The sequence below is a fragment of the Pseudopipra pipra genome, chromosome 4 (assembly GCF_036250125.1).
Source record: "Pseudopipra pipra isolate bDixPip1 chromosome 4, bDixPip1.hap1, whole genome shotgun sequence".
Taxonomy (NCBI): Eukaryota; Metazoa; Chordata; class Aves; order Passeriformes; family Pipridae; genus Pseudopipra; species Pseudopipra pipra.
The window spans coordinates 75,789,657-75,811,629 of NC_087552.1; the positions used below are offsets into that span (position 1 = coordinate 75,789,657).

General features: G+C 67.4%; 2 protein-coding genes across 6 annotated transcripts in view; one reads left to right on the top strand and one right to left on the bottom strand.

The window, feature by feature from the left end:
• On the top strand, positions 1-16,084 carry ADISSP (adipose secreted signaling protein). 2 transcript variants are annotated; one of them, XM_064653629.1, is made up of 6 exons: positions 1-66; positions 5,153-5,252; positions 7,704-7,840; positions 10,822-10,960; positions 13,098-13,214; positions 15,358-16,084. In XM_064653629.1, exons 2-6 carry the CDS (start codon positions 5,234-5,236, stop codon positions 15,456-15,458), a joined length of 513 nt encoding a protein of 170 aa, XP_064509699.1. In that variant the 5' UTR covers positions 1-66; positions 5,153-5,233; the 3' UTR covers positions 15,459-16,084. The 2 variants fall into 2 exon arrangements, with proteins under 2 accessions (XP_064509699.1, XP_064509698.1); XM_064653628.1 differs by lacking the exon at positions 1-66 and adding an exon at positions 4,244-4,595.
• Positions 16,010-21,973, bottom strand: part of HSPA12B (heat shock protein family A (Hsp70) member 12B) — a 19,973-nt gene continuing 14,009 nt past the window's right edge. The window contains exons 11-15 of one of the 4 annotated variants that reach the window (XM_064653626.1): positions 20,173-20,431; positions 19,367-19,470; positions 17,757-18,415; positions 17,525-17,549; positions 16,010-17,382 (exon numbers count right to left, since the gene is read on the bottom strand). In XM_064653626.1, coding sequence (XP_064509696.1) covers positions 17,538-17,549; positions 17,757-18,415; positions 19,367-19,470; positions 20,173-20,431 — 1,034 coding nt within the window. In that variant the 3' untranslated portion in view covers positions 16,010-17,382; positions 17,525-17,537. Of the gene's footprint in view, positions 18,416-19,366; positions 19,471-20,172; positions 20,432-21,973 lie in introns of all 4 variants that reach the window. The other 3 variants (XM_064653624.1, XM_064653625.1, XM_064653627.1) reach the window with 3 other exon arrangements.

The window sequence follows — 21,973 nt, forward strand, 5'->3', positions numbered from 1 at the left end:
GTTCTCCTCCCACGTTGGGAATTAAAGTCCTGGATGGTCGCTGGGATGAGCTGGAAGTGCTGTGGGGTGGGTTTGTCGCCAGAGGGAGTGTGGGGACACTGTGGGGTGGGGACATCACTGTGGGGTGGGGACATCACTGTGGGGACACTGTGGGGTGGGGACATCACTGTGGGGACACTGTGGGGTGGGGACATCAGTGGGGGGACAATGTGGGGTGGGGACATCAGTGGGGGGACACTGTGGGGTGGGGACATCAGTGTGGGGACACTGTGGGGTGGGGACATCACTGTGGGGACACTGTGGGGTGGGGACATCAGTGTGGGGTGGGGACATCAGTGTGGGGTGGGGACATCAGTGTGGGGACACTGTGGGGTGGGGACATCAGCGTGGGGACAATGTGGGGACAGCGGGGTGGGGACATCAGAATGGGAGGAGGGACAGCAGGATGGGGATGGCAGTGTGGGGACACTGTGGGGACAGCGGGGTGGGGACATCAGTGGGGGGACACTGTGGGGGCAGCGGGGTGGGGACATCAGAGCAAGGGCAGAGGTGTGGGGACACCGTGAGGACATCAGAATGGGAGGGGGGACGTCAGTGTGGGGACACTGTGGGGGCATCAGCGTGAGGACAGCAGGGTGGGGACATCATTGTGGGGACATCAGCGAGGGAGGGGACATCTGTGTGGGGCTGGCAGTGTGGGGACACCAGTGTGGGGACACTGGTATGGGGCCAGCAGCGTGGGGACCCTGTGGGGACAGCAGGCAAGGGCCAGCAGCGTGGGGACAGCAGTGTGGGGACAGCAGTGTGGGGACAGCAGTGTGGGGACAGCAGTGTGGGGACAGCAGGCAAGGGCCAGCAGTGTGGGGACAGCAGTGTGGGGACAGCAGACAAGGGCCAGCAGTGTGGGGACCCCGTGGGGACAGCAGGCAGGGGCCAGCAGTGTGGGGACCCCGCGGGGACAGCAGACAAGGGCCAGCAGCGTGGGGACCCCGCGGGGACGCCGTTGGCTGCTCAGCCCGACGGACGCTGGGATTTAATCCCTTCCCAAATCCGTTTGTTGTTGTAATCCCGGAGCAAATCCGACCCGGCACATGGAGCTGGGGGGGACAGGGACCCCAACACATGGGGATGGGGGGATAGGGACCCCAATACACAGGGATGGGGGGGACAGGGACCCCAACACACCGAGCAGGGGGGACAGGGACCCCAACACATGGGGCTAGGGGGGACAGGGACCCCAACACACAGAGATGGGGGGACAGGGACCCCTACACACAGAGATGGGGGGACAGAGACCCCTACACAGGAAGCTGGGGGGGACAGGGACCCCAACACACTGAGCAGGGGGGACAGGGACCCCAATACACAGAGATGGGGGGAAAGGGACCCCAACACACGGGGATGGAGGGACAAGGACCCCAACACACAGGGCTGGGGGGACAGGGATCCCAACATACGGGGATGGGGAGACAGGGACCCTGGGGGGGGTGACAGGGCCCCCACAGCTCAGCCTGGCACTGAGGGACCCCCCCGTGTCCCCCATTCCACCTCTTGTCCCCCCCAGGTGACATCCCCGGCCGTGGGGACGTGCCTGGGGGTGGCTCTGGGACCGTCCCTGTGCCAGGGGCACTTTTTAGGGCAAACCCGGTGGGTTTGGCCGATGTGGGTGTGGGGTGTCCTGGCAGGGGACGAGCCAGGCCCTGTGTCCCCTGCTGTGTGTGGTGTCCCCGTGCCAGTGGTGAGGACACAGCTGGGGCTCTGGGAGCCCCGGGAATGTGGATCCCGGAGTTTTAAGCTTTCTGGCAGCTGGAGCTGCCGGGCTGGGGGGTCAGCTCGGCCCCCTGGGGTGACATGGACCCCCTGTCCCTCACGTGTCCCCTGTCCCTCACGTGTCCCCTGTCCCTCATGTGTCCCCTGTCCTTCACTGTATCCGGGATCCACATTCCCAGGAATCCACGGACATCCTGGGGGAGCTGGGCCAGGGCTCACACTGAGGTCCCTCCCTGGGACCCCACTGTCCCCCTGGGGTGTCCCCTCTCCCCTGTCCCTCACGGTGACCCCTGGCCCCGTTCCCCCAGGATGTCCGTGGATCCCTGGGAATGTGGATCCCGGTGTTTTAAGTGGTCTGGCAGCTGGAGCTGCCGGGCTGAGGGGTCAGCTCAGCCCCCTGGGAGTGACATGTCCCCCCTGTCCCTCGTGTTCCCTGTCCCTCATGTCCCCCCATCCCTCATGTCCCCCCCATCCCTCATGTCCCCTGTCCCTCACGTCCCCCCCTGTCCCTCATGTCCCCCTGTCCCTCATGTCCCCCCCTGTCCCTCATGTCCCCCTGTCCCTCATGTCCCCTGTCCCTCATGTCCCCCTGTCCCTCATGTCCCCCCATCCCTCATGTCCCCCCCTGTCCCTCGTGTCCCCCTGTCCCTCATGTCCCCTGTCCCTCATGTCCCCCTGTCCCTCATGTCCCCCCATCCCTCACGTCCCCCCCTGTCCCTCATGTCCCCTGTCCCTCATGTCCCCCCCTGTCCCTCATGTCCCCCCCTGTCCCTCATGTCCCCCCGTCCCTCATGTCCCCCTGTCCCTCATCTCCCCCCATCCCTCATGTCCCCCCTCCATGACGTGTCCCCCTGTCCCTCATGTCCCCTGTCCCTCATGTCCCCCTGTCCCTCATGTCCCCCATCCCTCATGTCCCCCCTGTCCCTCATGTCCCCTGTCCCTCATGTCCCCCCATGTTCCTCATGTCCCCCCCTGTCCCTCATGTCCCCCCTGTCCCTCATGTCCCCCCTGTCCCTCATGTCCCCCCATCCCTCATGTCCCCCCCTGTCCCTCATGTCCCCTGTCCCTCATGTCCCCCCATGTTCCTCATGTCCCCCCGTCCCTCACGTCCCCCCGTCCCTCACGTCCCTCTGTCCCTCATGTCCTCCTGTCCCTCATGTCCCCCCATCCCTCATGTCCCCCGTCCCTCACGTCCCCCTGTCCCTCATGTCCCCCTGTCCCTCATGTCCCCCTGTCCCTCATGTCCCCCGTCCCTCATGTCCCCCCCTGTCCCTCATGTCCCCCTGTCCCTGATGTCCCCCGTCCCTCACGTCCCCCCCTGTCCCTCATGTCCCCCTGTCCCTCATGTCCCCCTGTCCCTCCTGTCCCCTGTCCCTCATGTCCCCCTGTCCCTCATGTCCCCCTGTCCCTCACGTCCCCCCCTGTCCCTCCTGTCCCCTGTCCCTCACGTCCCCCCCTGTCCCTCATGTCCCCCTCCATGACGTGTCCCCTGAGCCAGCAGGGAGGGACAGGAGGTCAGCACGGAGCCAGCCAGGCCCTGGGACATCCCTCGGGATGGGACTGGTTGTTCCCAGGCTCAGCTGTGTCCAGGGGTGGGGTGGGATGGGGTAGGATGGGATGGAACTGAGATTAAATGGGGTGGGAGGGAGTGGGGATGGAATGGCGTGGAATGGAGGGGGACAGGAAGGGGTGGGATGGGATGGGATGGGATGGGATGGGATGGGGTGGGATGGGATGGGATGGGATGGGATGAAATGTGATGGAATTGGGATTAAATGGGATGGGGTGGGGATGGAATGGGATGGAGTGGGGTGGGATGACAAGGGACAGGGTGGGGATGGGATGGGACAAGATGGGATGGAATTGGAATTAAGATGGAGTGGGGATGGGATGGGAGGGGAGGGAGGGGAGTGGAGGGAGGGGAGGGGAGGGGAGGGGAGGAGAGGAGATAGGATGGGATGGGGATGGGATGGAAGAGGATGGGATGGGATTTGATGGGACGGGATGGGATGGGATTTGATGGGATGGGAGGGGAGGACAGGAGATAGGATGGGATGGGGATGGGATGGGATTTGATGGGATGGGATGAAATGGACTGAGATGGATTGGGATGGGATGGATTGGGATGGGGTGGGGTGGGGTGGGATGGGGTGGGATGGGGTGGGGTGGGATGAAATGGACTGAGATGGATTGGGATGGGATGGGATGGGATGGGATGGGATGGGATGGGATGGATTGGGATGGGGTGGGGTGGATTGGGATGGGGTGGGATGGGGTGGGGTGGGATGGATTGGGATGGGATGGGGTGGGGTGGGGTGGGGTGGGATGGGATGGGATGGGATGGGATGGGATGGGATGGGATGGGATGGGGTGGGGTGGGATGGATTGGGATGGGATGGATTGGGATGGGGTGGGGTGGGGTGGGGTGGGACGGGCCCTCCCCGCGGTGTCGCGGCGCTGTCGCGATCGGTGTCGGAGCCCCCCGACCCCGGGCCATCGCCCCGTTTCCATGGCAACGGCCCCGCGCGCCGGGGGTCCCGCCCACCCCCCGCAGTTCCCCCTCCGCCCGCAGGGGGCGCCCTCGCCGCGCGCGCCCGCCTCCCATTGGCTGCCGCGGCCCCGGCCCCGCCCCCAGCAACGGTCCCGCCCCCCGCAACGCTCGGGGAAGGCCGTTGGGGGGCGGGGCCCGGGGGCGTGACCGGCGGGGCCGCCGACCAATGGGAGCGGCGCTGGGGGAGCGCTGGCCAATGGGAGCGAGGGGGCGGGGCCCGGCAGCGGGAAGCGGGGACCGGGAGCGGAGCGGCCGCGGAGGGGACGGAACGGGGGTGAGAGGGGATGGGGGATACGGGGGGATACGGGGGAATACGGGAGGTGAGAGGGGACACCGGGGGGGTGAGAGGGGATGGGGGAAACGGGGGGAAACGGGGGGTGAGAGGGGAGGGGGGAAACGGGGGTATACGGGGGGTGAGAGGGGCCACCGGGGGGTGAGAGGGGATGGGGGATACGGGGGGATACGGGGGGTAAGAGGGGACACCGGGAGGTGAGAGGGGACGGGGAGGAACGAAGGGACAGGGGGGGACACGGGGAGTGAGAGGGCATGGGGGGAATCCCTGCCCTTTCCCAGAGCCACGGGGGGAGTTCCCTGCCCCTTCCCTGCCCTTTCCCTGCTCATTCCCTGCCCGCTCCCTGCCCATTCCCTGCTCATTCCCTGCCCTTTCCCTGCCCCTTCCCTGCCCTTTCCCTGCTCATTCCCTGCCCGCTCCCTGCCCATTCCCTGCTCATTCCCTGCCCTTTCCCTGCCCATTCCCTGCCCTTTCCCTGCTCATTCCCTGCCCATTCCCTGCCCTTTCCCTGCTCATTCCCTGCCCTTTCCCTGCTCCAGCTCCGTTCCCGGACGATGCGCCCCTGCTCCAGCAGCTGAAGTTGGACACACGGACAGCAGGGGGGACACCAGGGGACACACATGGCGACGGCCGGCAGGGGTGAGTCCGGGTCCCGTGTCCCCTGCCGGGATCCCTGCCCGGATCCAGGGCCAGGCTCGTGCTTTGCTGTCCCTTCCCCAGGCTCCCCCCTGGCCGTGGCCTTCCCGGGGTTTCCCTCTGCCCCATAATCCTGCTGGGGGGTCCCTCTTCCATATCCAGGAGTTCAAGAGCTGCCTGGAGCTTTTGGGGTCCCCTCTGCCCTGCTGGGGGGGTCCCCTCTGTCCCTATCCAGGGATTCAGGGGCTACCTGGAACTTTTGGGGTCCCCTCTGCCCATAATCCTGCTGGGAGGTCCTTTGGCCCTGCCAGGGGGTTCCATTGTCCATATGCAGGGGTGTGAGGGGCTACCTGGAGCTTTTGGGGTCCCCTGGCCCTGTCTGTGCCAGGGGGTCCCTCTGCCTGTATCCAGGGATTCAGGTTTCCCTGGAACAGCCCATGGAGGGGATGAGCAGGTCGGTGGCCATGGGGGTCCCTGCTCCCCGCTCCAGTGACAGGCACAGCCCTGGCACCCCCCCACCCCCGGGATGCTCCTGGATCCCAGTGCCTCCCAAAAGGCTCTGGCAGTGCCAGACTGGGGGGTCTGGAGGGGCCCCCCAAAGGCCCTTGGTGACACAAAGCCCGAGGGGGCTCTTTGTGCCATTCCCAGGTGGGATTTGGCTCCTCTGTGCTCCCAACAGCCCGGGGGGAGCAGGGCTGGGGCAGGGCTGGGGCAGATCCCTCCTGAGGGCTTCCCTCTGCAGCCTCCTCCGGATTCCCGGCAGGATGAGGCTGGAGAGCAACAGGAGAGGGGCTGGGGGGGGTCCCTGAGCCCCTGGGGACACCTGGGTGTGTCACTTCAGGGGACACGGTGAGTCCGAGGGTCCGACAGGTCCCAGGGACCCTCCTGCCGTGGGCACAGGGGGGAAATGCCAGATCCAGGGGATTTCCTGCCCGGCCCCCCTGGCCTGGGACCCCTCCAGTGCCACTGTCACCCCCCCAGGCTCTTCCAGGGCTGTCCCCACCTACCAGGTCCCCTCCGGAGCCAGGACAGGGCCGTGGCAGGGGCAGCCAGCCGAGGTCACCGGGGTGGGACCCCGGGATGTCCCCGGTGCCAGCTCCAACTCCTGCAGCTCCAACTCCTGCAGCTCCAACTCCTGCAGCTCCATCCTCCTGCAGCTCCATCCTCCTGCAGCTCCATCCTCCTGCAGCCTCCCCGTGCCGGGGGCTCCCTGGCCGTGCCAGCCCGGAATGGGGTGGCCGTGCCCCTGTGGCCCCCCCCGGGTGCTGTCCCCAGGTGTGCCCCGTCCTCCCGTGTGACAAAGGCTCCTTTGGGATTATCCCTGCCTCGAGCCGGGACTCGGCACCGGCGTTCCGGGAGCTCCCCCGTCCCCGCCGGGATGGGGACGTGGGATCCGCCGGGATCCGCCGGGATCCGCCGGGATCCGCCGGGATCCGCCGGGATCCGCCGGGATGGTGGCGCCCGGGCGGGGTCGGCGGGGCGGGGGGTGGCCGTGCCCTGTCCCAGGGGGTCCCCCGCGCGTCCCCGTGTGTGGCCGCGTCCCTCGCGTGTCCCTCCCGTCCCTGCGTGCGGAGGGGATTTCGGCCGCGCTGTTCCGGCTGAACAATGCCGGGTCATTAAATCCCGGGATTCCCGGCGCTTCCAGCACAAAGAGCCTTTTCTTCAGGCAAGGAGGCGACAATCTGCTGCCGGCGCTGCCAGATGGAGGCAGCGGGGCCGGGGGCTCGGGGGGAGGAGGAGGAGGAGGAGGAGGAGGAGGAGGAGGAGGAGGAAGAGGAGGAGGAAGAGAGGCTGCTTTTCCTGGGAAGCTCCCACAGAGCCTGATGGAACCGAGCACGTGCAAATCCCCCCGGGGGCTGTGCCCGGGGGTCCTGCGTCACCTCCCAGGGCCCGGGGGTCCTGTGTCACCTCCCAGGGCCCGGGGCCGTGGGGGCTGCTCCCCAGAACCCTGGCCCTGGGCTGTGGGGGAGCCCGTCCTGCCCCCCGGCCTTGTCCCACCCGTGTCCCCTTCCCCAGGAGGGCCTGGCTGGGGGCAGAGCCGATGCTGCCGAACCCGGGGGACCCTTGGGGACCCTCTGAGCATCAGCTGGTGGCAGGTCCCTGCTCGGAGAGGAGCTCCCTGTGTCCCCTGTGTCCCCGTGTCCCTGTGTCCCCGTGTCCCAGCCTGTGTCACCGCCTGTCCTAAGGCAGTCACAGCAGAGAGCAGATGCTGCCGAGCCCGGGGGACACCTGGGGACCCTTGGGGACCCTCTGGGCATCGGGTGGTGGCAGGTCCCTGCTCCCTGTGTCCCCGTGTCCCCGTGTCCCTGGCACAGGGAGTGGGGGGACGGGGAAGCCCCCCCGTGTCCGGGGACACTCCGGCCTCGGTCCCTGTCCCCCCCCGGCCCCCGGTGGGGGGTCCCGGCCCCGGGGACACGGGGGGGGGGCCGTGACCGGGGGCTCTGTGACCCGCAGGCAGCAAAGGCAAGGGGGGCTCGGTGCGCTTCGCCCCCAGCCCCCCCCCCGAGGGGGCCCACGTGCACTTCCAGGAGCAGCTCCACGACTCGGCCGTGATGGTGACCCAGGAGAAGGACGGCGGCTTCCTGGTCAAGGTGGGCACGGGGGCGGGCACGGGGGCGGGCACGGGGGCGGGCACGGGGGGGGCCGGCTCACCCCGGGCTCATCCAGAGGGGCCGGGGCCATCCCGGGGGGCTCCGGGGGGTGTTCCCATCGCTCCGGTGTCCTCACGGTCCCCAGCCCTGGGGGGGGATGTTCACACCCCCCGAGCTCCCCGTCACACCCCGGGGGGGCCCGGGAGCCCCCCAACCCCCGCGAGCTCCCCCGGGGGTGGCCGTGACGCTCCCGAGGGCACCGCCGGGGGCTAGGGGCTGGATTCTCCCGTTTTCCCCCGGATCCATCCCCGGGAGCAGATTTGGGAGCTGCTCTGGGGACCCACTGGGTGACATTTGGGACACGTGGCACCGTCCCCTCTGCCCCGTTCGGGGGGGATGAGCCGGGTCCCACCATCGCTCCCTCTGGGATCGTCCTGGCTCGTCCGGGGGCGGGGACAGGGAGGGGACAGGGGACAGCGAGCCCCCCGGCTAGGGATGGACACAGGGAGGGGACAGCGAGCCCCCCGGGTGGGGATGGACACAGGGAGGGGACAGGGGACAGCGAGCCCCCCTGGTAGAGATGGACACAGGGAGGGGACAGGGGACAGCGAGCCCCCCGCCATGGGGGAGGTGACAGGGAGGGGACAGCGAGCCCCCCGGGTGGGGATGGACACAGGGAGGGGGCAGCGAGCCCTCCGTGATGGGGGCGGTGACAGGGAGGGGACAGCGAGCCCCCCGCGGTGGGGGAGGTGACAGGGAGGTGACAGGGAGGGGACAGGGGGGGGACAGCAGGAGGCCCCCGCGGTGGGGGAGGTGACAGGGGGGGACAGCAGGAGCCCCCGCGGTGGCACCTCGTGCTCCGCCCGCGGCTGCCGGGGCTGAGTCAGCGCTGTGCAGGGGTGGCTCCCGAGCAGGGGGGGCTCCTGAGCAGGGGGGGCTCCCGTGCCGGGGGGGCTCCCGAACAGGGGGGGGCTGCTCCTGTTCCCCCCGCACGGCGCGTGACGGACACCCCGTGACGGGTCCCTGATGGGGTTATGGGGTCCCTGATGGGGATATGGGGTCCCTGATGGGGATATGGGGTCCCTGGTGGGGCCATGGGGGTCCCTGATGGGGTTATGGGGTCCCTGATGGGGATATGGGGTCCCCGGTGGGGCCATGGGGGTCCCTGATGGGGTTATGGGGTGTCTGATGGGGTTATGGAGGTCCCTGATGGGGATATGGGGTCCTGGTGGGGTTATGGGGTCCTGATGGGGATATGGGGTCCCTGATGGGGATATGGGGTCCCTGGTGGGGCCATGGGGGTCCCTGATGGGGTTATGGGGTGTCTGATGGGGCCATGGGGGTCCCTGATTGGGATATGGGGTCCTGGTGGGGTTATGGGATCCTGATGGGGTTATGGGGTCCTTGATGGGGTTATGGGGTCCTGATAGGGCTATGGGGTCCCTGATGGGACCATGGGGGTCCCTGATGGGGTTATGGGGTGTCTGATGGGGTTATGGAGGTTCCTGATGGGGACATGGGGTCCCTGGTGGAGTTATAGGGTCCCTGATGGGGATATGGGGTCCTGGTGGGGTTATGGGGTCCTGATGGGGACATGGGGTCCCTGGTGGAGTTATAGGGTCCCTGATGGGGATATGGGGTCCTGGTGGGGTTATGGGGTCCTGATGGGGATATGGGGTCCCGGTGGGGTTATGGGGTCCTGATGGGGATATGGGGTCCTGATGGGGATATGGGGTCCCTGATGGGACCATGGGGGTCCCTGATGGGGTTATGGGGTCCCTGATGGGGTTATGGGGTGTCTGATGGGGTTATGGGGTGTCTGATGTGGCCATGAGGGTCCAGGACAGGGCCAGCAGGTCTGGGGTGCTCCCGGCCCTCCAGAGAAAAGGCTCCTTAGGGCTGGTGCCAAATGGTTTCCCATGGTTTGAAATGGATAAGTCATGGAATGGTGTGGGACCTAAAGCCTGCTCAGAGACACCTCCCACCAGCCCAGGAGGCTCCCAGCCCTGTCCAGCCTGGCCTTGTACACTCCCAGGGATCCAGGGGCAGCCACAGCTTCTCTGCCCAACCTGGGACAGGGCCCCACCACCCTCCCAGCCAGGAATTCCTTCCCAATATCCTACCTATCCCTGCCCTCTGGCACTGGGAAGCCATTCCCTGTGTGCTGTCCCTCCCTGCCTTGTCCCCAGTCCCTCTCCAGCTCTCCTGGAGCCCCTTCAGGCCCTGCCAGGGGCTCTCAGCTCTCCCTGGAGCCTTCTCTTCTCCAGGTGCAGGGGCTGAGCCCAGGACGGGGGTTTTGGGGGGATTCCCAGTGCCGGATCCCGGCCCTGCTCCGGGCCCTCCCTCAGGAATGGGTTGTGTCACACCCAGAGCTCGCTGCTCCCTTCCCAAAATGGCCTTTTCCGAGGCCCCTGGAGGGCTCTGCTTTTTGTCAGGGCAGGGCAGGAATTCCATGGGAGACACTCCTGCTTTTCCAGCCCAGGAACGGCTCGTGCTGGAAAACTGCTCCCGTGACACCCCTGGGTTGTTGTTCCCAGGGTTTGACACCCTCGGGTTGTTGTTCCCAGGGTTTGTCACCCTCGGGTTGTTGTTCCCAGGGTTTGTCACCCTCGGGTTGTTGTTCCCAGGGTTTGACACCCTCGGGTTGTTTGTTGTTCCCAGAGTTTTGCCCCAACCCGGGTGGTTTTGCCCCTTTTTTTGTCCCAAACGATCACATTTGTTACGTTTTCCCAACTATTTAGGGCAGGAATTCCCCCCCCCCCAGGATTAATCAGGGGGATATTTAGGACACAACGACCCCCCAGGATTAATCAGGGGGATATTTAGGACACAACGACCCCCCAGGATTAATCAGGGGGATATTTAGGACACAACGACCCCCCAGGTGCCCCCCCCCCCTTTCCTGGGGACAATCCAGGATGGTGCCAGTGTGGGGCCACCCCTGGTGCCGTGGGGTGACCCCCCCGTGCGCCCCGTTCCAGGTGGGATTCCTGAAGATCCTGCACAAGTACGAGATCACCTTCCTGCTGCCCCTGGAGCAGAGGGGGGCGGGGGACGTCTGTGCCCTCCCCGTCCCCAACCCCAACCTGCGGGTCCTCAGCGTCACCCCCCTGCCAGAAGGTAACGTGGCCCCCCCTTGTCCCTCCCCCTTCGTCCCCTCCTGGCCCCACAGCAGCCCCTGTGCCCCTCCCGAGGTGGGCACAGCCAGAGTCGGGGGGTCCAGAGCCCCCCAAATTCCTCCCTCCTGGAGCCCCCCACATTCCACGGGGATGGATTGGATTGTTGGAATGTTCCCTTCCCGGGGGTGGGGTCTCCAAATCCCAAGGCCTTGTCCTTTCCTGGCTCACAGGGACGGGGGTGTGCCCAGCCTGGGGGTGGCACGGGGTGCTGGCAGTGCCCGGGGTGGTTGTGCCCCCACTGGGACCGTGTCCCCGTGGCCTGGGGGAATGGGAATGGGGGGTCCCTGGGATTTATCACCTGGAACTGGGGGGTAAAACCCTCTTTAGGACCAAAATGGGGCTGCTCCAGGTGGGTTTGGGTCAGAGCCCAAGGACTGGGGGGACAGGGATGGGGTTTGGGACAGGGACAGGGGACAGGGATGGGGTTTGGGACAGGGGGGATAAGGACAGGGTTTGGGACAAGGAAGCAAGGACAGGGACAGGGTTTGCTCCAGGAGGGCAGGGACAGGAATAGGGGTTGGGACAGGGGGAACAGGGACGGGAGTTGGGACAGGGACAGGGTTTGGGACAGGGGGAACAGGGACAGGGGTTGGGACAGGGACAGGGATGGGGTTTGGGCACAGTTTGGTGCTGGCACACCCCTGGGAGACGAGAGTGGGACTGTGTGTGGTGGCACTGGGCCAGCTCAGTGTCACCCTGGGCTGGGGGGCAGCTCTTTGGGGCCACGGGGTGTGCTCTGAGGACACAGCAGGTCCCTTGGGCCACCTCTGCGGTCCCATCCAGCTGTGACACAGCCAGGAGCTGCTCTCTCACTCATCCCTGTCCCTGGGTGTCCCTCCTTCCCACATCCCTGTCCCTGGGTGTCCCCTCTTTCCCACATCCCTGTCTGGGTGTCCCTTTTCCCACATCCCTGTCTGGGTGTCCCTCTCTCCCACATCCCTCTCCCTGGGTGTCCCCTCCTGGCCGTGGGCTCAGGGCTGGGCTGTGTCTCTCCCCACAGTCCTCTGGCCCCATCCCAGGAGAGCTGTGCAGCTCTGGTTGGAGCTGGCACCCCGGGCTGGCACGGCCAGGAGCCCCCGGGGACCCCCGGCAGCTCCGGGGGCCCTGGGGGGGTGGGCACTCCCTGTGGTGCCTGTCCCCCAGGCCCTGGGGACACCAGGGCTCTGCTCCAGGCTCTGCTTCCCGGATCCTGGGCTGGAGCAGTGCCAGGAGTGCCCGGCCAGGGGCCAGACCCCGTCCTGGGATCTGGGTGGGGCACGGGAGGGGTGGGATGGGCACAGGAGGGGTGGGATGGGCACAGGAGGGGTGGGAAGGGCTTGGGAAGGGTGGGATGGGCATGGGAGGGGTGGGAAGGGCTTGGGAAGGGTGGGATGGGCATGGGAGGGGTGGGAAGGGCTTGGGAAGGGTGGGATGGGCATGGGAGGGGTGGGAAGGGCTTGGGAAGGGTGGGATGGGCATAGGAGGGGTGGGAAGGGCACGGGAAGGGTGGGATGGGCACAGGAGGGGTGGGATGGGCTTGGGAAGGGTGGGATGGGCACGGGAAGGGTGGGATGGGCATAGGAGGGGTGGGATGGGCACGGGAAGGGTGGGATGGGCATAGGAGGGGTGGGATGGGCATAGGAGGGGTGGGATGGGCACGGAAACGGTGGGATGGGCACAGGAGGGGTGGGATGAGCACGGGAAGGGTGGGATGGGCACGGGAAGGGTACAGGGGACATCCTGGGAGGATGGAAAGGGTGCAGGGTAGGGCAGGTACAGGCAGGGTGGGAAGGGTGCAGGCAGGGCACAGGCAGGGCGGGGAAGGTGCAGGAAGGGCAGGGAAGGGTCAGGCAAGGCAGAGCAGGCGCAGGCAGGGCAGGGAAGGGTCAGGCAGGGCAGGGAAGGTGCAGGCAGGGCGGGGAAGGTGCAGGCAGGGCAGGGAAGGTGCAGGCAGGGCAGTGAAGGGTCAGGCAGGGCGGGGAAGGTGCAGGCAGGGCGGGGAAGGTGCAGGCAGGGCAGGGCAGGGTCAGGCAGGGCAGGGAAGGTGCAGGCAGGGCAGGGAAGGTGCAGGCAGGGCTCAGCCCCCCCTGTGTCCCCAGGGCTGAGCGTGCACTGCGAGTACACGGCGCACAAGGAGGGGGTGCTGAGGGAGGAGCTGCTCTTGGCCACCCCCGGCCACGGCCACGTCAGGGTCACCGTCCAGGCCCGGGTCATGGGTAAGGGGCAGCGCCTCGGGGGGCCTGGGGGGTCCCGGGGCTCTGCCTGTGCCCCCAGCACGGCCCCTCTGCCCCCATTCCCCCAGTGCCAGTGTCCCACCCCTCGGGAAAGGGCCTAAACCGGGGGGTTTTCACCCCAAAATCGCCGCCCTGAGGGCACCCTGGGAAGGGGTGTGGGGAGGGGGGTGTGACCCCAACATCCCCAGTGTCCCCATGCCCGGCCAGGCTGGGGTTCCTCCCCCAGCCCCCCCGTGTCCCCAACCCTCGGGGACTGTCCCCTCCCCTGGGCAGTGCTGAGGAATTGCCTAAACCAGGGGGGTTTCACCCCAAAATCTCCACCCTGGGAAGGGGTGCAGGGAGGGAGGGAGGGGGGTTGGGTGACCCCAGTATCCTCGGGGTTGGGACCCTTTCCAGACTGGGGTTTCCCCACAGCACCCCCAGTCACCCCGTGCCCCCCAACCCTCAGGGGTGTCCCCACCCCTGGGCAGTGCTGAGGAATTGCCTAAACCAGGGGGTTTCACCCCAAAATCCCCACCCTGAGGGTTGAGGAGACCCTGGGAAGGGGTGCAGGGTGACCCCGGGAAGGGGTGCAGGGTGACCCCGGGAAGGGGTGCGGGGTGACCCCGGGAAGGGGTGCAGGGTGACCCCAGGAAGGGGTGCGGGGTGACCCCGGGAAGGGGTGCGGGGTGACCCCGACATCCCCGGGGTTGGGATCCTGCCAGGGCCGGGGTCCCTCCCGTGTCCCCCTGCCCCATATCCCGGCCACCCCCAGTGCCCCCCGTGCCCCCCGACCCTCGGGGGTGTCCCCACAGTCCCCGGCAGTGACACAGGGACGGGACTCGGTGTCCCCTCCCGGGGCCAGCACCGCCCGTGGGCGTCCCTTGGGACGGGGGGCGAGCCCCAAAACTGCCCCGCCCCGCCCCAAAAAGGGGTGTTCCCCCCCCACCTCTGTGCAGCGGCCCCCGCGGTGTCCCCGGGGCTGTCCCCAAGGCCGGGGCTGTCCCCAAGGCTGTCCCCAGGGCTGTCCCCTGTCCCCAAGGCTGTCCCCAAGGCTGTCCCCAAGGCTGTCCCCAGGGCTGTCCCCAAGGCTGTCCCCTGTCCCCAGGGCTGTCCCCAGGGCTGTCCCCTGTCCCCAAGGCCGTCCCCTGTCCCCAAGGCTGTCCCCATGGCTGTCCCCTGTCCCCAGGGCTGTCCCCAAGGCTGTCCCCTGTCCCCAAGGCTGGGGCTGTCCCCCAGGCCGGGGTGTCCCCAAGGCCGGGGCTGTCCCCAAAGCTGTCCCCAAGGCTGTCCCCTGTCCCCAAGGCCGGGGCTGTCCCCAGGGCTGTCCCTAAGGCTGTCCCTAAGGCTGTCCCCAGGGCTGTCCCCAGGGCTGTCCCTAAGGGTGTCCCCTGTCCCCAAGGCTGTCCCTAAGGCTGTCCCCTGTCCCCAGGGCCGGGGCTGTCCCCTGTCCCCAGGGCTGTCCCCAAGGCTGTCCCCTGTCCCCAAGGCCAGGGCTGTCCCCAGGGCTGTCCCCAAGGCTGTCCCTAAGGGTGTCCCCTGTCCCCAGGGCTGTCCCCAAGGCTGTCCCCTGTCCCCAAGGCCGGGGCTGTCCCCAAGGCTGTCCCCAAGGCTGTCCCTGGGGCTGTCCCCAAGGCTGTCCCCTGTCCCCAGGGCCGGGGCTGTCCCCTGTCCCCAAGGCTGTCCCCAGGGCTGTCCCCAAGGCTGTCCCTGTCCCCAAGGCTGTCCCCAAGGCTGTCCCCAAGGCTGTCCCTGTCCCCAAGGCTGTCCCCGAGGCCATCCCCTGTCCCCAAGGCTGTCCCTGTCCCCAAGGCTGTCCCCAGGGCTGTCCCCAAGGCTGTCCCCACGGCTGTCCCCTGTCCCCACGGCTGTCCCCTGTCCCCAAGGCTGTCCCCAGGGCTGTCCCCAAGGCTGTCCCCACGGCTGTCCCCTGTCCCCACGGCTGTCCCCTGTCCCCAAGGCTGTCCCCAGGGCTGTCCCCACGGCTGTCCCCTGTCCCCAGGGCTGTCCTCAGGGCTGTCCCCAAGGCTGTCCCTGTCCCCAAGGCTGTCCCCAAGGCTGTCCCCAAGGCTGTCCCTGTCCCCAAGGCTGTCCCCATGGCCGGGGGTGTCCCCAGGGCTGTCCCCAAGGCTGTCCGTGTCCCCAGACCGGCACCACGGGACGCCGATGCTGCTGGACGGGGTGCGCTGCGTGGGCGCCGAGCTGGAGTACGACTCGGAGCAGAGCGACTGGCACGGCTTCGACTGAGCCCCCCCCGGCCCCGGCGCGGGGTCGGGGGGTCCCCACAGCGCGGGGGGGGTCCCCACGGCCCGGGGGGGGGACCCCGATTGCTGCCTCCAGCTGCTGCTGCTGCTGCTGCCGCTCCCCCCTCCCCGCCGTGCCCCAAAATCCGGGGGGGATTTTGCCTCCTGGGGTGGGATTTTCCCCCCGGGGAGGGATTTTGCCTCCTGGGGTGGGATTTTACCCCCCCCGGGGAGGGATTTTGCCTCCTGGGGTGGGATTTTCCCCCCGGGGAGGGATTTTGCCTGTGGAATGTGGGGCTGAGCTGGGGCGGCAGTGGGGGAGCCGTGGCCCCCGTGGCTCCGTGGCCCCGTCCGTGTCCCCGTGTCGCTGCCAGCGCCTCGTCTCCCCCCCCCTTCTTCTCCTCCTCCTCCTCCTTCTCCTCCTCCTCGTTCCCCTCCCCTTGGGCTTTTTTCCCCTCCCCTTTTCCTGTTTTCCCGCCTCTTGTTGTTATTTTTTCTGCTCTTTTCCCCCCCCCCCCCCTCTTTTTCTCCTCGTGGTACAAGGACCAGGAGAAGTTTCTGAAGCAACAGGAGGCTTTATGTGCCTATATATATATATATATATATATATATAAATATAGAGTTATCTTACATGCCTGGGGATGCACGAGGGGGGGGCCAAAGTACAAAATGCCACCTTGGGAAATAATAAAACCCCCCTGGGAAGGGGCTGGAGCCCAGTTCCCCTGCATTAACCCCCCCGGGAGCACAGGGTGGGGGGACAGGGGACACCCCCAGGCTGGGGGGGGGGGGGTCAGGGACAGTGATTTGTGCTCCCTGGGGTGTGGGGAGGGGTGTCCAGGGATGATCCCAAACAGTCCTGGGTGGGGTGGGGGGCGAATTCCAGTTAAAGGGGGGCAGGGGGAGGGTGGGGGCCCATGTCCCCCCCGTGTCACTGTCCCTGTCCCGGCTGGGAGTGTGGGGGACATGTAATATATATATATATACAAACACAGCAAGGGGGGCCTGGGGGCTCCATGGTGCTCCTTACCTGTGTTTGGGGCCCCCCCTTGGAGTGCAGCCCCCCCATCAGACCCCACTGGGTGGGAGGTTTCGGTGCTGCGCTCCCCGGCAGCACTTTTGGGGTGTCCCGGGGCAGGGGGGCCCAGGGGGGCCCAGGGCCATCAGTGTCCCCTCTGCCCGGCCCTTTGTGCCCAGGGGGGGCCCAGAGCGGGGCTGGGGGGGTCCAGAGGGGCAGGCAGGTCCTGGGTGTCCCATGGGGACAGGGGGGCTCAGCTGGGGAGGTCCTGGGGTCCCCACAGCTATGGGGGGGCTCAGCTGGGCAGGAGGGTGATGGTGGCACTCCCGGGGGTCTCAGCTGGGCAGGAGGGTGATGGTGGCAGCTCCAGGGGGTCTCAGCTGGGAGGGAAATGGGTGGTAGCAGGTCAGGGCCTGGGGGGTCTCAGCTGGAGTGACCAAGTGGGTGGCAGATCCTCGGGGTGCCCACAGTGACAGGGGGTCTCATTTGGGGAGGAAATCGATGGTGGCAGGTCCTGGGGGGTCTCGGGTGGAGGGGAAGTCCATGCTGGCCCTCATGGTCCCAGGGGTCCCCGTGATGATGGGGGGGGTCTCAATTGGAGAGGAAGTTGAAAGTGGGGGGTGTCCTGGGGGTCTCAGGTGTCAATTGGAGAGGAAGTTGGTGGTGGCAGGTCCTGGTCAATGGTGGCAGTCCCGGGGTGTCTCAGTTGGACAGGAGGTTGATGATGGGGCTCAGTTGGACAGGCAGTTGATAGTGGGGGCTCAGTTGGACAGGAGGTCGATGGTGGCAGTCCCAGGTGTCTCAGTTGGACAGGAAGTCAATGGTGGCAGTTCCAGAATGTCTCAGTTGGACAAGAAGTTGATGGTGACAGGTCCTGGTAGATGGTGACAGGTCCTGGTGGATGGTGGCAGTCCCAGGGCTCTCAGTTGGACAGGAGGTCGATGGTGACAGGTCCTGGTGGATGGTGGCAGTCCTGGGGTGTCTCAGTTGGACAGGAAGTCAATGGTGGCAGTCCCAGGGCTCTCAGTTGGACAGGAAGTTGATGGTGACAGGTCCCGGGGTGTCTCAGTTGGACAGGCAGTCGATGGTGGGGCTCAATTGGACAGGAGGTCAATGGTGGCAGTCCCAGGTGTCTCAGTTGGACAGGAGGTCGATGGTGGCAGGTCCTGGTCAATGGTGGCAGGTCCTGGTAGATGGTGGCAGTCCCAGGGCTCTCAGTTGGACAGGAGGTCGATGGTGGGGCTCAGTTGGACAGGAGGTCGATGGTGGGGCTCAGTTGGACAGGAAGTCGATGGTGGCCCGCACCGTCCGCGCCGTGCGGGTGTCCACGGCGGTGACCTTGATCTCGGTGTCCCCGAACTGCATGCTGGCCCGGATCTCCCTGCGGCCCCGCGCCGGGCCGGCGTCCCCCCCGCGCCCCCCGCGCCCCCCGTCCCCGCCGTCCCCGTCGAGCTGGAGGCTGATGGTGCCGCAGTGGCGCACGCCGGGGTCGGTGATGTAGCGCACGTCGTCGCGGGCGCTGCAGTAGATGTTGATGAGGGTGCGGCGCTGGCCGGGCCGCGCGGGGCAGTAGCTGCGCTGGACCACCTCCCCCAGCGCCACCGACTGGTCCACGGACACGAACTTCTCGAAGACGTCGGTGCACCAGTTGCGGCCCTCCTTGACCAGCAGCTTCTCCCGCGGGTGCTTCCCCTCCACGAACTTGTTGAGGACGCCCACGCCGTAGGTGAGGGGCGAGCGCCGCACCCGCACCACGCCGGGGTCGAGGCCGAAGAGCACGGCGCCCTTGAGGATGGTGAGCCCCACGTCCTGCGGGACGACGAGGCGGCAGCGGGCGCCGAAGGCCGCCTGCACCGCCCGCTGCAGCACCGGGGACTCCGCGAAGCCCCCGACCAGGAACAGGAACTTGACGCCCTCCACCTCCGGCTTCTTCAGCAGGGAGTCTGCAGGGAGAGGGGTTGGGAGCTGAGGGGCCGCCCTGGGGGGGCTGAGGGGTGAGGGGGTACCAAGGATTGGGGGCTGCCAGGGATGGGAGAGGTTCCGGGGACAGGGAGGGGCCCAGGGATGGAAGGGGGTCCCAGAGATGGGAGGGGGTCCCAGAGACAAGGGGTCCCAGGGATGGGAGGGGGTCCCAGAGATAGGGGGTCCCAGGGATGGAAGGGGGTCACAGGGACAAGGGGGGTTCCCAGGGATGGGAGAGGTTCCGGGGATGGAGGAGCTCCCAGGGGTGGAAGGCTCATGGGGACAGGGAAGGTCCCAGGGATGGGGTGCTCCCGGAGACAAGGGGTCCCAGGGATGGGAGAGGTTCCAGGGATGAAGGGCTCACAGGGATAAGGGGGTTCCAGGGATGGGAGAGGTTCCAGGGATGAAGGGCTCAGAGGGACAAGGGGGTTCCAGGGATGGGAGAGGTTCCAGGGATGAAGGGCTCAGAGGGATAAGGGGGTCCCAGGGATAGGAGGGGTCCCAGGGATGGGGGTGGTCCTAGGGGTGGAGTGCTCATAGAGAAGGGTTCCCAAGGACAGGAGGGCTCCCAGTGACAGGGGAGGTTCCAGGGACAGGGGGGGATTCCAGGGATGGGGGTGGTGCAAGGGACAGGGGGGGATTCCAGGGATGGAGGGCTCACAGGGATAGGGAGAGTCCCAGGGATGGAGGGCTCCTGGGGATAGGAGGAGTCCCAGGGATGGGGGTGGTCCCAGGGATGGAGGGCTCCTGGGGATAGGGGGGATCCCAGGGCAAGGGTGGTCCCAGGGACGGAGGGGGGTCCCAGGATCAGGGAGGGGGTCCCATGATCAGGGAGGGGGTCCCAGGATCAAGGAGGGGGGTCCCAGGATCAGGGAGGGGGTCCCAGGATCAGGGAGGGGGTCCCAGGATCAGGGGGGGTCCCCGGGCCACACCGATGTGCTGGATGATGTGGGTGATGGTGGGCTGGAAGAGCTCGTTCATGGCCTCCGGGGACATCCGGAGCATCCCCTGCGACGACCACTTCACAAAGTTCACACTGGGGAGGGACAGGGGGGCTGGGGGCTCCCACCTGGTCCTCCCTTGGCCAGGACCCCTGTCCTTCTGTCACCCCCAATCCACCACCCCTGTCCCTCTGTCACCCCCAACCCAGCACCCCTGTCCTGCCTGACCCCCTCTCCCACCTGAAGTCCCCCAGCCCACCACCCCTGTCCCACCTGAGTCCCTGTCCCACCAGAGACCCCCCAGCCCACCACCCCTGTCCCACCTGAGTCCCTGTCCCATCTTGTCCCCCCAGCCCACCACCCCTGTCCCACCTTATCCCCCCAGTCCATGACCCCTGTCCCGCGTTGGCCCCCCAGCCCAGCCCCCCGCTCTTTCCCTCTCCCCCTTCCCAGTTCGTGCCCCTCCCCGTCCCCGTGGCCCCGGGGGTGTCCCCAAGCCCCTCCTGCCCCTCCCTGCCCCCGGGGGTGTCCCCAAGCCCCTCCTGTCCCTCCCTGTCCCCGGGGGTGTCCCCAAACCCCTCCTGCCCCCGGGGGTGTCCCAAGCCCCTCCTGTTCCCGGGGGTGTCCCCAAGCCCCTCCTGCCCCTCCCTGCCCCCGGGGGTGTCCCCAAGCCCCTTCTGTCCCTCCCTGCCCCCGGGGGTGTCCCCAAGCCCCTCCCTGCCCCAGGGGGTGTCCCCAAGCCCCTCCGTGTCCCCGGGGGTGTCCCCGAGCCCCCCCGCCCCTCTCTCCCCCCTCACTTGCTCTTGCGGAGCGCGGTCTCCACGTTGTGCCCGCGGTGTTTGCGGTAGAAGTCGATGAAGGAGAAGGGCAGGGAGATGTTGAGGGGGCTGGAGCGGGACGGGGCGGCCGCGCGTTTCCGCGCCTCGAAGGCGATGGTCAGGTCCACCCAGGCGGCGGGGCGCCGCGCCTTGAACGTGCCGATGAAATCCTCCCCGAAAATCTGGCACAGCAGCTTCTCGAACGCCAGGTCCACCCCCACGGCCCCGTAGGGACCCCCTGAGCGCGCGGGAGGGGGGGTGCCGGGTCAGGCGATGGCCCCCCTGGCACCCGTGTACCCCATCTCCGTGTCCCCATGTCCCCCGCGTGCCCTACACCCCCCTGTCCCCGTGTCTGCCGTCAGCACGTCCCTGGGACACCCACAGCGCCGTGGCACTTTAGTCCCCTGTCCCTGTGTCCCCCATCCCCCTGTCCCCATGAAACCCCCATCCCCATGTCCTCCATCCCCCTGTCCCCATGGAACCCCCATCCCCGTGTCCCCTCTATCCCCATGTCCCCATGGAACCCCCATCCCCATGTCCCCCATCCCCATGTCCCCATGGAACCCCCATCCCCATGTCCCCCATCCCCATGTCCCCCATCCCCCTGTCCCCATGGAACCCCCATCCCCCTATCCCTTCCATCCCCATGTCCCCCCCATCTCCATGTCCCCATGGAGCCCCCATTCCCATGTCCCCCATCCCCCTGTCCCCATGAAACCCCCATCCCCCTGTCCCCATGGAACCCCAGTCCCCATGGAACCCCCATCTCCATATCCCCCATCCCCATGTCCCCATGAAACCCCCATCCCCATGTCCCCCCCATCCCCATGTCCCCATGGAACCCCCGTCCCCATGTCCCCCCCATCTCCATGCCCCCATGGAACCCCCATCCCCATGTCCCCTCCATCCCCAGGTCCCCTCTATCCCCAGGTCCCCCACACCCCTGTATCCCCCCATCCCGTGTCCCCATGACACTCCCCCATCCCCATATCCACGCTGTCCCCTGTCCCCAGGTCCCCCCTGTCCCCATGTGGCCCATCCCCACGTCCCCAGAGCCCCCCAGCCCCATCTGGCAAACCCTGGGGCCCCTCCCAGGCAGGCCCCCGACCCCCAGTGCCCCCGGGGCTCTGCCCAGGGATCAGGGGGGAGGGACGTGGGGGAGCCCCTGTCCAGGATTCGACCCCGTCACCCTGAGCCCCTCCCAGCCCTAACCCTAACCCAGCCCCCTCGTCCCCCTGTCACCCCATAACCCAGTGCCTTGTCCACCCTAACCCCCCCAATCCAGGTCCCCTGTCCTACCTGAACCCCCCAATCCAGCTCCTTCATCCCACCTGAACCCCCCCAATCCAGCTCCCATCCTACCCAAACCCCCCAATCCAGCTCCCTCATCCCACCTGAACCCCCCCAATCCAGCTCCCCCATCCTACCCAAAACCCCCAATCCAGCTCCCCCATCCCACCTGAACCCCCCCAATCCATGTCCCCTGTCCTACCCGAACCCCCCAATCCAGCTCCCCTGTCCTATCTGACCCCCCCAGTCCAGCTCTCCCATCCTACCCAAACCCCCCAATCCAGCTCCCCTGTCCCACCTGACCCCCCCAATCCAGCTCCCCTGTTCCACTTCCTCCCCTCCCAACCCAGCTCCTCTGTCCCACCTCGTGTCCCCGCCAATCCACCCCCGTCCCCCCCTGTCCCCCCAGTCCACCCCCTTCCCTCTGTCCCCTCCCGTCCCCCCCTGTCCCCCCCGATCCACCCCCTTCCCTCTGTCCCCTCCCACCCCA

What these genes read in the sequence shown, in the direction of transcription:
- ADISSP (XM_064653629.1), top strand. An exon ending in CGTCACCCCCCTGCCAGAAG is followed by an intron (nt 10,961 to 13,097) that starts GTAACGTGGCCC and finishes CTGTGTCCCCAG; the next exon opens with GGCTGAGCGTGCACTGCGAG. An exon ending in CGTCCAGGCCCGGGTCATGG is followed by an intron (nt 13,215 to 15,357) that starts GTAAGGGGCAGC and finishes CCGTGTCCCCAG; the next exon opens with ACCGGCACCACGGGACGCCG.